The 14622-nt window shown below is 42.7% G+C and overlaps 1 protein-coding gene across 3 annotated transcripts in view; it reads left to right on the forward strand.

The window, feature by feature from the left end:
* The window catches only part of RNF144B (ring finger protein 144B), a 149084-nt gene that overhangs the window by 28297 nt on the left and 106165 nt on the right, over nucleotides 1-14622 (forward strand). The window contains exon 1 of one of the 3 annotated variants that reach the window (XM_054698333.1): nucleotides 1861-2092. The exons of 1 other annotated variant lie outside the window; for it this stretch is intronic. In XM_054698333.1, the coding sequence (XP_054554308.1) occupies nucleotides 2087-2092 (6 nt within the window). In that variant the 5' untranslated portion in view covers nucleotides 1861-2086. Of the gene's footprint in view, nucleotides 1-1860; nucleotides 2093-14622 lie in introns of those variants that run through there. One more of the 3 variants, XM_054698336.1, reaches the window with a different exon arrangement.

Here is a 14622-nt window from a genome sequence, read left to right on the forward strand (position 1 = left end):
GCCCCAAAGCCGGCCACAAGTCTAAAGCATCTTCCAGTGGGGACCCACAGAAAAGGGCCAGAAACAACCAGACAAGCCTGGAAGGAAAAGAGCAAAATCAACATCAAGATAAAAGCTGCCATTGTCACCTCCCCACGGGTCTCACCCACATCTGTGTCCCCCAGTCCACGACCAGAAGGCAAGTGCAGTTTCTTCACGTGTCTCTAGGCTCCATGCGCCTCCTCCAGGTCTCCTGGCTCCATCCTGCTTCCTTCCTCAGTATCTTCTGCAGCTTCTCCTCTTCCTGCTCAGCTCCACCCTCTCTTGGGTGGGGCAGGGAACCTCCCCCTTTCCTGGGGACCACCCTGTTACAAAACCATCATCAGAATTAATTGATCTTTCTGGGTGATGTCTTGGTAATACTGATTTAAAATGGAAACATTGAACTGTTCATAACATACTGCTTTTATGACCACAGCTAGATCATAGCTTTTGCTTCAATTTTTGTACTCAAACATAAAAAAATGTGAAATACAAATATGGCAAAGTCAATTTAGAATAATCACTGGATCTAACTGTTATGTAAGCACCTTCTACAGCTGCCTGTGATAAACTACAGTATAGAGTTCTCAAGATATCTACTAATTTTTTTTTTTTAAAGATTGATTTATATTTATACAAGCACTGGGTACAGTCAGAAGCGCGGGAGGGTGAGAGGATTCACCAGAGCCAGAGCGGGGAACAGAACAGGCAGACTGATGAAGTACACTGCTGAGGGGAGCAGTGGGTAGCAGGAGAGGTCTGCGCGCCATGTGGGACTGTTGTAGAGCAACCCCGATACAAAACGGTGTGCCTGACTGTGGGTCCTCACCCACGCGCTTAAAAGGACTTATCAATGCTCTACTGCAGGCACACGCGAAAGGTTAATAAAAGGTTTATTGACAAGGGAAGGGGAAAGGAGGAAATGTACAGCTCAGGGAGAAAAGTGGGAGACAAAGTTTTAAATGCGTCCTACCCGATCCGCCGACCTGGAATCCCAAATGGCACTCTGAGAGCTGCCGCCAGCCAGGAGCCGTGAAGCCAGGAGGCGAGCGATCGCGAGAGACTCCAAGCCCCACGTGTTTGGTTTTTATATCCAACCTGGCTGCCCAACTCCACCCTCAGGTCCCAGCCACCCTCCCTTTGGTGGTGATGGGATTTGTCTTTCCCAGTGTCTTGATGGCTTTAGTCTGGAGTGGGGGTGGGGTCCACAAAGCCTGTATGGGATTAGCTCAGGACATCATTTCCCCCTAACAGGACCCTCGCCCTGCGGCCAGGGATCGAACCAGCGCTGCAGAAGCTGTGGGCAGCTTCGCAACCCAGCGTTCAACCAGTGCGCCACCGGGGAGGCCCAAGATATCTACTAATTTTTGATGTGAATTATAATGCTTCTTCAGCAGGTTTATGTTTTGGGGTTTTCACTTAGTTGTTAATCACTTTGGAAGGAGGCTAAGAGTAGAAAATTTAGGATGCTGGCGTCAGGAGACCAGAAACAGGAGGTGGGGATAGAAATGATTAACATAGTTGTTAAACCAGCTATAGAATTGAAAAATCCTTCTGTAGGAAGTTTCAGGCTGCTATAGAAAGTATCCTGAGGCGCAGAGGGGAGGTGGGATATGGAAATTGAGGGTCATTGTAAAGAATCACTGGTCCTTACAAGTCAACCTAGTCACACCCCAGAAGTAATTCATTTAACTACAGATAAGAACTCCACAAAGGAATGAACACCTCCCCTAAGGAAGAACACTCTATGAGGACCTTTTGTGCACTGGCAAAAATGTAGCTCTCCTGCCCGCCTGTGACAAGGCAGGCCTTTCAATTCACTGACTGGTAACTGTCATCACCATAGAAAGGGGAAGGTTCCTGGTTCCCTGCTCCACCCAAAGGAGGGTGGAGCTGAGCTGTGAGGGGAAGCTAAGAAGGATTTGGGATTGAAAGCTGGAAGGAGAGATCTGCAGGAGGCAGTGGAGCAGAGAGGCTTGTGAAGAGGAAGCTGCACTTGCTTCTTGGCCTTGACTTGCACCCAGGACTTGGGGGACATGGAAGGAGACACTTGAAAGAGACAGAGATGTGGGTGAGAGACCCCTGGGGAGGCTGACAATGGCAGCCTTTATTGTGACTTGGGTGTTGATTTTGTGCTTTTCCTTCCAGACTGGCCTGGCCACTTGTGCCTATTTCCTATATGGGTCCCTGCCAGAAGGTGCCGTAGACTTGGGGCAACCTTTCAGACCTCAGTGACCCTGTGTTGGGCCAACCCTATTTGGCTGGGCATTTACCCACGAGGGGATGGGTAACTTTGGGTGCTTCATGGGGAAACTATTTTAACTTTATTCTTTCTCTTGTCACTGTTGCACACTAATTGCATTAATGTTCTTTCCTATTAAAGGTAACTCACACTAAGAATAGGCTTTGCTTTATGCAGCAGATGGCAGAACCTATTTAGAGCATGCAAGGTTTGGGGTTCTTGTTGGCCCTCATTCTGCCCACTAACACAACCTTGCTCTTCCTGCCGCCTTGTGTCCATGCACGTATCATGTTTTCCGTTTATTTTTTATATAACAAACCTGACCTTTTAGATATAACCAAAAGTCTTTGTCTCAAGGGGAATCTCGCCATGTACCCCTGAAAGCAGAGCTCTGGCAAAACTGCTCAGAGGTAACCCAAGGACTCAGCTTTCTGCACCCAACAACTCTCTGAACTGACATCAATTTTGTCTGGAGGGTAACAAATGATGACATTTAGTTGGAAGTTCACCACTTAATATTCCAGTAAAATATAAATTCCATTTTGAGCTCATTGCTATTGAAAGGGATTACAGCAAAATTAAAAAGAATGTAATTAATAGTTGTGGACATATATCATGTAAGAAGCAACCCAATCATTATTCAAAGTTGTCCAGATAGGTCTCTATGTGCTGTGAGGCTGCACCATCAGCCTCTTTTTTCTGCAAATATTTCACACACCCTAACTCACAGCCCCCACCAGCTGTGCCTTGATGGTTGGGCACATCCTGCAGGTGGGAGGTAGGTGGGCCTGGCACAACTAGTTGGTCTGTTGGATGTAGGACAGCAGTAAGCAGAGTCTTCTCCCCACCTCCAGAGGCTGAGGGATGAACTGTCCTGCTTGGGGACATTTTCTTCTGTAAGCAAATGCCCTGCTAATCTGGAAAAGGAGGTGTCCTTTCCATTGTATTTGGAAAGGATTGGGGGAAACAGATGGGTCACTACCAGTCAGCTTTCAAATTTTACTACATCTTCCAGTGACATCTCTGTTCACTGCTTGCATTAACTCGGACTCCTACCGCAAAATACTGTAGTCTGGGTAACTTAAAGAACAGAAATTTCTTTTTTTTAAAAAATATTTATTTATACAAGAACTGGGGTATAGGCCAGAGGTGCGGGAGGGTGAGAGGATTCACAAGAGACAGAGTGGGGAGCAGAACAGGCAGACAGACCGAAAGCACTGCTGAGGGGAGAAGCAGGTGAGGCAGGAGAGGTCCGCCGTGCCATGTGGGTAGCTCCCTGGTGGGCCGGGGATGGAACCCATGCTGCAGAGGTTGCAGACAGCTTGACAGCGCAGCGCTCAACCTGCTGTGTCACCAGGGAAGCCCTATGTATGCATTTTCATCTTGGTTATAGTCCCCATACAATTCCCACTCCCCAGTTTCAGCTTCTTTTAATGCTAGTAATAGTAATTATTCATTGTTCATTGAGGAGAAAATATTCAGGCAAATGTTGAATCAAACAGGATAGCAGGATAATAGGCCTAAACCAGGATTGTCCAAGCCAAAAAGGAACTCAAGCCATTATTAATATGTAAAAGTCACCGTCTTAAAAGAAATTTTCACATAGAAGCCCTAGAGGGCGCTTTAGACTGTAATCAAGAATCCTGCTTTAATTATGCAGGGAGAAGTACCAGTACATTTGTTTTGTTTTGTTTTGTTTTTTTAAAAGATTTATTTATTTATATAAGAATGGGGGTATAGGCGAGATGTGCCGGAGGGTGAGAGGATTCACCAGAGACAGAGTGGGGAGCAGAACAAGCAGACTGATGAAATGCACTGCTGAGGGGAGCAGTGGGCGAGACAGGAGAGGTCTGCCGTGCCATGTGGGTATCTCTGTGGCCGGCAGGGATTGAACTGGCACTGCAGAGGTTGTGGACAGCTTCACAACGCTGCACTCAACCTCCTGTACCACCAGGGAGGCCCAGTATCAGTACATTTGGTTGATTTTATGCATTACACTCATGAATGTTTTTTTGTTTTGTTTTGTTTTATTTATTTATTTCTTAAAGAGGCATGTATTATTTATTTATTTGTTTATTTGTTTGTTTGTTTGTTTATACAAGCACTGGGTACAGTCAGAACCGCGGGAGGGTGAGAGAATTCACCAGAGCCAGAGCGGGGAGCAGAGCAGGCAGAAGGACCGAAGTACACTGCTGAGGGGAGCAGCGGGCGGCAGGAGAGGTCTGCGGGCCATGTGGGACCCTCCTCCGGTGGCCGGGGAGCAGCCGGGAATCGAACCGGCGCCGCAGAGGCCGCGGGGGAGCTTCGCAACCCAGAGCTCAACCGCTGCGCCACCGGGGAGGCCCTCATGAATGTTTTTTTAAAAACACTTAGATAAATCCGTATGAGATGGTTTTGATAGTCCATAAAGATGAACAATTTCACCACAAATGTGTTGGTGTTTTCCTTTACTTCCCCCATGTTGGAAGTCATGATAATTCTGTTTTTATTTAAGAATTTTTTGTTGTTGAAATTAATCTTCAGGAATGTCTTCGGGTTATATAAAGATTGAATTGCAGACTGCCTTTACTAATTGGGGTTTTGTTTTTTCTTAAATTTATTTATTTATTTTATTTTTGCATAGAAGAACTGGCATGTAGGCCAGAGGTTCGGGGGTCAGAGGATTCACCAGAGACAGAGTGGGGAGCAGAACAGGCAGAGTGACTGAAATACACTGCTGAGGGGAGCAGCAGGCAAGTCAGCAGAGGTCTGCAACACCATGTGGGTAGCTCCATGTCTGGGATCAAACTTGTGCTGCAGTGACTGCTGATAGCTTCATAGTGCTGAGACTTAACTCCTTGCACCATCAGCGAGGCACACTGCCTTCTTTTTTAATCAGGTTGTTTTGTTGTTGGGTTGTATGAATTTTACATGTTTTGGGTATTTATACATATATATTTTTGAGTTGTTGAATTATATGTTGAGTTTTAGATAATTTGGGTATTAACCCTCTGTCACATGAATAACTTGTGAATATTTTGCATCCAGGAGGTTGTTTTTTAGATTTGATGATGGCTTCTCTTGCTGTGCAGTAGTAGCCTTTTAGTTTGATTTATTCCCTTATTTTTTCTCATTTCCCTTGTTGCTGTGGTTGAATCCACAGACTTCACTAAGGCCATTGTTGAGGAGTTTGTATGCAGCCCGTGTTTTCTTCCATTTATTTTATGGTTTCATATCTCATATTCACATCTTTAATCCATTTTTAGTTTATTTTTGTGTTTGGTGTCAGATACTGGTCTAGTACTATTTTGCACATGGCTGTCCAGTTTCTCCAACACCCCCTTTTTTTTTGATAGGACAGCAGATTATTTTATTTTTTATATTAATTTTTTGATTTTTTTACATCATTGTTCATTTTTAAACAATATTTGCTTCCCCCCCTCAGGTGGAGTCCCCATAGAGTTTCCTTCCCCAAGGCACCCGTGCACCATCACCTCAGTCCCCTGTGCGCCTCCCTCCCTCCCTCTGATCCCTCTCCCTCCAGCTCCCCTGCAGGATGGCTCTGGTTTATAATTGTTTTTGTTTTGTACTGTTATTATTATTTTTTTACGCTGATGTCTTATTTGGTTCCCCTATATTCCTGTTATAAGTGAAACCATCCCATATTTTTCTTTTTCCTTCCGGCTTATTTCACTGAGCATAATTCCTTCTAGCTCCATCCACGTTGCTGTGAATGGCATGAGTTCATCTTTTTTGATTGCTGAGTAATATTCCATGGTGTATATGTACCACACCTTCCTGATCCAGTCATCTATTTTTGGGCATTTGGGTTGTTTCCAGGTTTTACCTATTGTAAATAGTGCTGCAGTAAACATAGGGGTACAGGTGGCCTTTTTAATCAATGTTTTTGTGTCATTTGGGTAGATCCCTAGGAGTGGCATTGCCAGGTCATATGGTAGCTCCATTTTTAATAGACTGAGGAACCTCCACTCAGCTTTCCATAGTGGTTGGACCAGTTTGTACTTCCACCAGCAATGCAGGAGAGTTCCTTTTTCACCACATCCTCACCAACATTTGTTGTTGCTTGTTTTGTTTATAAGTGCCATTCTCACTGGTGTAAGGTTGTATCTCAATGTGGTTTTAATTTGTATTTCCCTGATGATAAGGGATGTTGAACTTTTTTTTTTTTTTTTTTAAAGATTCATTTATTTATTTATACAAGCACTGGGTACAGTCAGAAGCGCAGGAGGGTGAGAGAATTCACCAAAGCCAGAGCGGGGAACAGAACAGGCAGACCGACTAAATACACTGCTGAGGGGAGCAGCGGGCACGGCAGGAGAAGTCTGCGCATCATGTGGGACTCTCGCCAGCGGCCAGGGATCGAAACGGCGCTGCAGAGGCTGCGGGCAGCTTCGCAGCCCAGTGTTCAACCGCTGTGCCACTGGGGAGGCCCTGTTGAACATTTTTTCATATACCTGTTGGCCATTTGCATTTCCTCTTTTAAGTTCTTCTGCCCATTTCTTTCTTTTTTTTTTTAAAGATTTATTTATTTATGCAAGAACTGGGGTACAGGCCAGAGGTGTGTGAGGTGAGAGGACTCACCAGAGATAGAGCGGGGAACAGAACAGACAGATTGACTGAAACACACTGCTGAGGGACGGAGGGGGCGAGACAGGAGAGGTCTGCCATGCCATTTGGGTCTCTCCCTGGTCGGCTGGGAATCGAACCTGCGCTGCAGACGCTTTGGACAGCTTCACAGCGCAGCGCTCAACCCGCTGTGCCACGCGGGAGACCCTATTCTGACGTTTTTCACTAATTTCTACTTCTATATAAATATGTTGAATGGCTAACTTTTTGCATGGGGAAGTGATATGTTAGAAGCATTCATCTCGGTTGAAAGGAAAATAATTAGGTTGGGGGAGATGTATAACTACTGTCGCATAAAAGAGTGATTCTTAGCACAGCTCTAATCTTGTAAGATTTTCAGCGATCTTTTGCACATCTTGGATGTCCCTCTCTGTGTTTGCCTGTCTTCTGTCTGTAGGTGTGTCTCTATGTGTCATGCTTTAAGCATACAGTCATCTACAATTAGTAACTTCTGGAAGATGAACTTGTTTTTGTTTTTGAAAGTTTCTCCGCACTTCATAATTCTCTATCTGTGATGGTGAAATCAAAATTAAAGAGACCCTGAAGGGAACTTTCATCTTTTGATACTTTCTTCGTGACTCATAATGTCTGAACCGAGTCTTGAGAGTAACAAGCAGAGACGGAAGGGGAGGGGAGAGAAGGTTGTAGAATCTCAGCCAAAGGACAGGGGTCCTGATGGTCTTGCTCCAGAGGACTTGGGCCAGTCTATAGGTCAAGTCTATAGGTCACCCCAAGTCAAAGTGACAGGGAATCAGTGTCAAGAAACCTCAACCCACCCATTCATCAGTCCTGTACTGAAGATCTATAGATAGTTTGTGCCAGGTGCTATGATGTGTGAAATGAATGTGGAAGTTTCTTCCCTCAAGCATTTTAAGGATTAATGATAAAGCTGACATAGAAATCAACCATAATATTTATCCTGAGCGGTGCCATGGAAGCCCCAGGAGTTCCAGCCTGACTGAGGAGGTAATGCCACATGTCTTTGAAGGGTTCCAAAACAAGGGTTCCCAGGAGGAACCAGGACCAGATGGGTCCTGGTCCTTCCACCCACTGTCCTGTGAAGCAGTGGAGTCTGGAAGGGGGTGGAGAGAGCAGGATTTTGCAGCTCCTTCCCTTCCTCCTTTGCAGATTTTCCGGTGATAGAGGCATGGAAGAAGTTTCCAGGACTGGCTCTGAGTCAAGCAATGCAAGACAGGAGCTCTTTGTGGAGACAGTTTATGCTCTGTTCACTGTACTGACACGTCCATGTCCAGTTCTGAGCTCCCGTGGCTGTGACTCTGAAAAGGCTTCTGCGCAGGCTGGCGGCTTTGACAGCAGTAGGAGGGGCTGCCTTTCACCTGATTGTTGTTCTTTCTTGGCTTATGGATGGAGGATTGGTTGGTGAAAAGGTAGTTGCCTTGACTGAAGTACGTGTAGAGTCGGGAAACAGGAAGGAGGTTTCTAGGTGTGTCTTATTGACCTAATTCTGTATTATGTTTTCATTGAATGCGCTGATTATTTTTATATCATTTCCTGGTAAGTGAATTACCTTCAATATTTTCAATTTTTCCATGTCCCACCTTTCAGTTCCTTTTACTACATTTTATATGCACTTGAAAATTCCCTTCTTGAGCTGGTTCTCACTCTTTTAACCCAGCAGGAGCAGTACGGCCTGCCGATTATTTGAGGAGCAGCACTGCTGTGGTTTTATAACCATCCAGGTCTTACACCTAATTTGTGTAAGGAATAAGTTCATATTTATTGTCAAGGCTTTCAAGGAGCTGTGTTCTTGGTGCTGCATTTTAATATTTAATGTATCCATGGAGGCTTTTGACTTTAATCACCTTCTCTGAGTGATTAAATATGTGTCACTACATCTGGCTTCTTTCACTGAGTCTGAAAACTGGTTTCTTGTCGGAGAAGTTAGTTATTTGTTTCCTAAGGTTATGTTCACTGTGTGTTGACTGGCATTGCTTTTCGGGTCCGATTTCAATGAAAACATTAAAGCAAATCACATTAAAGAATATATGTTCTTTTTGCATTTTGAAATTATAATACTTGTGTTGTTTTGATGTAGGTTTGAGCTCTCGAAAGATGTTCTAAGTTTGAGTTGAAACTTACTGGCATCACGGTTTTTTGTTTGTTTCTAAAACTTGCTCAATTATGCCCAATTTCTGCTGGAATGATATAATAAAAAGACTCTTTTGTCTTGTATGAATTTGATTTTTGTGACCTCTCCCTGCTTTTTGGTGAGCTTTGAGATTCTTTTCACTCCTAAAATTTAAGTGAGGGTAGAAATTTGATTAAGCATGGCTTTTTCAAAACGTTAATAAGCAAGGCATTATTGCTAAAACATTGTTTGGAAAAGTCAGGGCATTCCAAAAGGAATGATTTTTATGGCAGTATCCATCCTTTGCCTTTACATATGTTGTGAGCATGATTTTATTTACTTATTTATTTTTAATTTTCCATAGAACTTTGGAGTTATGGTTTTTACCTCTTCATATGTGTACATTTCACTTCACTCACCCTTCACCACACCTTCTGTGCCAACGTCCTGTCCCCTCCTACCTGAATCCCTTCCTCTGCCCTGACCCTTTCCTCTGATAACCACTACATTTTTCACTAAGCCTAAGATTTCTTTTTGATGTCTTTTGCCAGTATATATTTTTTTGTTATTTATATTTCACAGACAAGTGAAACCATCTAATACCTCTTTCACTCTTTTATTTTCTCCTTATTTCACTTAGCATAATCACCTAAAGATCCATCCATTTTGTTCCAAAAGGTACTAATTTCATTAATTTTTTTAATGACTGAGTAGTATTCCACTGAGTATCTGTTCTGCAGCTTTTTTTGAAAAGATTTATTATTTATTTATGCAGACAAGAGCTGGGGTACAGGCAAGAGGTGCGGGGGTGAGAGGATTCACCAGAGACAGAGTGGGGAGCAGAACAGGCAGACTGACTGAAATACACTGCTGAGGGGAGCAGCAGGCCAGACAGGAGAGGTCTGCTGTGCCATGTGGGTAGCTTCCTGACTGGCTGGGGATCCAACTTGTGCTGCAGTGGCTGCTGATAGCTTCATAGGTTGTGTCTTAACCCCTTCGGCCACCAGGAAGGCCCTATTCTACAGTTTTTTATCTAGCTATCTATGGCTGGGCACTGGGGGTGGTTCCGTGACTTGGTATTTGGGGTCAATGCTACTATGAACATGGGGGTGCATAAGTCTTTTCATATTAGAGTTTTCATATTCTTTGGGGAAATACCTAGCAGAGGTATTGCTGGAGCATATGGGATTTCCCTTTTTATTTTTTCAAGAAACCTCCATATTGTTTTCCTAGAGGCTCCACCAAATCTCATTCCCACCAACAGAGAATGGGAGTTCCTTTTTCTCCAGTAGTGATTGATGGATTTACGTGTGTGCAAACTAAGCTAAATATAAACAGTGTGTTTAGCAAGTCTTTAAGGAAGAATTCATCTTCCTCCATAAAAAGGATACATTCATTTGACAAGAGACAATCATATGTACATTTTGTAAGAAGTATAATTAAAAATTATTTCACGTGAGGTATTTTTGGCCCATGAAATATGCCCCTGGAATATTTATGTGTTTTCTTTTCCTGCTTCTAAGATTTGTGTTTTCTTTTCCTGCTTCTAAGGTTTGTAGGCTTCTGCTCCTAACACTGAATAGTCCTTTAGTGTAGCTGTATTCACCAAGGAGATTGCTCTAATTGCATAGTTCAGCTTTGTAGCAGCCTTGACTGATTGACTTTAAAATCAGATTAAGACAAACAAAACTTTCTTCTTGTGTGTCCAGACCCATAATTTAGACTGTTCTGAACTTTTAAAAGAATGCCTAGCCAGTTTTTTCCCCAACCACAATTTGGTATAATTTCATTAAAAAGCAAGAAAATTGTGTGACATTCTAAGGTCCCAGATTGAGTTGTTTGGAGGCTGTTTCTAATGGTGGGGAGAAATTAAGTGGACCACCATGTGCTATTACAAATTTTTTTTTTTTTAATTTGGAAATAGATGTCCTCTGAGCTCTGGAAAGACATTTTCTTTGGGTTCACTCCATTGGGTCAATTTAGCTCTGTTGTGTTTTCATACTGTATCTACCAGAAGAACCTTAAGTAAGATAGAAAAAGCACAAGTATTAGCATTTCTCAAGTTCCTTCTTGAGTCATTTCAGTTGCAGTTTCTCTTCCTTTTGCTACTTGGAAAATCAGGGACTTCAGAAGCAGGGAATCCTCTGGCCACAAAAGTTCCACTGTATCCCAAAGTCCAGCAAACCAAACATCTTTCGCTTCTCGGTGTTGCTCGGACATTTGTTTATGGTTTGGTAAATACTGAAAGGGGCGTTTGGGTTAAGCAAGTGTGCAATGGAAACTTAGATCTAGCTGTACAGTATTACAAATGGAGACTATCACTATGTCAACATGAAGACTTATACTAAATAGAGAAACAAGGGATTGGTTTTGATGCGTAGATGATTTATAAATAGGAAATTGGGTGTGGAATTAAGACTAGAACCATTGGCCTTAGATATAGCTGGTCTATAATGTGATGTAGCCACTGACTAGCTAGATAACCATGATTTATCTAAGGGCTTTTGACCCATAAAGATAATAATCTGTGATCCATAAAGATAATAATCTATGATATTTAGGGAATAATATAGAACATACTTACTATAATATGTAGCATAACAAAGGTCAGTCTTCAGTAAATAAGTAACCCATAAATATTCAGTCATGTGTGTACAAAGAAATGGACCTCACAGATTTGTGATTGAAATATGATAGATAGTTATTGTCTTCATTATTCAATGGACTCATGGATAGGGTAATTTGAAGGTTTTATTTATTTTTTTCAAAGGAGGACTGGGGTGTAGGCCAGAGGTGCAGGGAGGTGAAAGGATTCACCAGAGACAGAGAGTAGGGAGCAGGACTGGGGGGTCTACTGAAACACATTGCTGAGGGGAGCAGCGGGTGAGACAGGAGAAGTCTGATGTGCTATGTGGGTAGCTCCCTGGCCGGGGATCGAACTCGTCCTGCCTTGGCTGCAGATAGCTTCATAGATTGTGTCTTAATCCCTTGCACCTTTCTTTTTTTGAGAGCAAAACTTTTCTTTTATTGATATCCTACATAATGATGCCATATATACGTATGTGTGTGTATATATGTTACAGTGCAAGAACAGAAAAAAGTACTAGTTGCAATTGTACTCATATACCTTTTGTTTTATTTTTTTTAAGTGCTTATTTTTATTTATTCCATTTTTTATATTGAGGTCACAGTGGTTTGGAACACTGTATGTGATTTTGGGGTGGACCTAGCTTTCTCCAGGTAGTGATCATTCTTAACCTCTGTGTTTCCTTTGCACCAAAGCCACTATTTTGTTACCCTATCTCAGGATCCCTGTAGTCTCCCCTTTTGACTTGCGAACATTGGAAACGGATTGTTTTTCTTTTTTTGGCTGCATACAATATATCTTATTGATATACACGGTAAGGTGGAGCTCCCTAAGCTCTTCTCTTTCTCCTTGGGGACTCTGGGGGAACTGTGACAGCTCAGGAGTGTTTGGGTGTGGATGAATGGAGGAAGGACTCCTCAGCAGCTGGGGGTGACTCTTCCTCTTGTGCCCTCCCTGGGGTGAGGATTCGGGGGCTTTTACTCCTTGGAGGCAATGTGGACCATGAGGCCCACCACCAACAGGGATTGTTTTACTTCTTTTCCCCACCTCTTCTGCATTCCACTATCCAGACCTAGGATGGACAGAGGTAGCTCTTATTTGAGTTGAAATGAAGGCATTTTAATCACAAATACCTGTATAGAAAACATGACTATGGAAAATATTTGGGGCTCATAAAATTGCTGGCTAAGTCTGCAAGGTGTCTCTCAGTTGACAGACTTCTTTTTGACTCCAGGACCCTAATCTTGGCTGAGCACCAGCTTACACATCACATTTGATGCCACATGGGACTGCAGTGGTGATTCCAGACAGTGTGGGGTAGTGATTCAGCTGCCAGCAGATGTCAGGTTTCTGAGAATTTACAAAGGATTGGCTGTTCTTTGGGGTGAACCTAGTTCTTCTGCACAAGAAAAAAAAAAACGCTAGTAGTTATAGCTTTAACTATGAAAACTATGTATGGTTTAACCATTTAAAAAATTTTTTTAGATTTATTTATTTATGCATAGAAGAACTGGGGTGTAGGCCAGAGGTGGAGGGGTGGTGGTGAGAAAATTCACCAGAGACAGAGTGGGGAGCAGAACAGGTGGATTGACTGAATGAAATACACTGCGGAGGGGGGAGCAGCAGGCAGGACAGGAGAGGTCTGCTGCTCCATTTGTGGGTCAGCTCCCTGGCTGGGCATGGACCTCAGGCCATAGCAGTGATAGTGCTGGGACTTAACCCCTAGGCCACCAGGGAGGCCCCATTTGGAGATTTTATTTGTGTTTGAAACAGCAAAGAAACTCCAACAAACAATGAAAAGGCAACCTACTGAAAGGAGAAAGTATTTGTACATCATATATCTGACAAGAGGTTAACATCCATGATTTGTGAAGAATTCATGTAACTCAACAATTAAACCAATAAAAAAAATGGGCAGAAGAACTGAATAGTCATTTTACCAATTGGCTAATAGGAACATGAAAAAATGCTCCACATCAGTTATTAGGGAGATGCAAATCAAAACCAAGATGAGGTATCACCTCACACCTGTGAAAATGCCTATATCAAACAGACTAGAAACAACAGATGTTGGTGAAGGTGTGGAGAAAAATGAACCCTCATCTACTGTGGGTGGGCATGTAAATTAGCATAGCCTCTATGGAAAACAGTATGGAAGTTCCTCAGAAAACTCTCAGTGATGTAATCCAGCAATTCTACTTGTAAGTATTTATTCTAAGAACATGAAAACACTGATGCAAAAAGATATATTTACACTTGTGTTTATTGCAGCAGTAATTACAAAGGTCAAGTGCTGGCAATAACCTAAGTGTCCATTGACAGTTGAATGGATCAAAAAGATGTGGTGTAACTGCTGGTGGGAATGCAAACTAATCCAACCACTATGGAAAGCTGTGTGTGGAGTTTCCTCAAAAAACTAAAAATGGAGCTTCCATATGATCCAGCAATTCCACTCCTAGGACTCTACCCAAAGGACACAAAAACATTAATTAAAAAAGACACCTGCATCCCTATGTTTATTGCAGCACATTTTATAATAGGTAAGCTATGGGAACAACCCAGGTGCCCCCAAATAGATGACTGGATCAAGAAGATGTGGTACATATACACAATGGAATATTACTCAGCAATCAAAAAGGATAAACTCATGCCATTCACAGCAACATGGATGGAGCTGGAAGGGATTATGCTCAGCGAAATAAGCCAGAAAGAAAAAGAAAAATATTGGATGGTTTCACTTATAGGAGGAATGTCAAGTAAGCAAATAAGGGATGGAGGGAGGAAGTAATTATAATAAAGTAATTATAATAAATAAAATCAACAAACAGCTATAAATCAGACATTCTGCAGGGGAAGAGGAGGGAGAAGGATCAAAACAGGGATGGGAAGAGCACCAGGGACTATGGTGATGGGACATGGGTGGGTGAAATGGTGGTAGGAATTTCATGGGGACCACACCTGAGAGAAGAAAGCATACATTGTAAAAGAATGATGTAAAATATATATACACACACACAAAAAAAAGATGAGGTATATATACACAATGGGATATACTCA

This window comes from Talpa occidentalis, unplaced genomic scaffold, assembly GCF_014898055.3.
Source record: "Talpa occidentalis isolate TD23 unplaced genomic scaffold, MPIMG_talOcc4v2.1 talOcc4.2, whole genome shotgun sequence".
Lineage (NCBI taxonomy): Eukaryota > Metazoa > Chordata > Mammalia > Eulipotyphla > Talpidae > Talpa > Talpa occidentalis.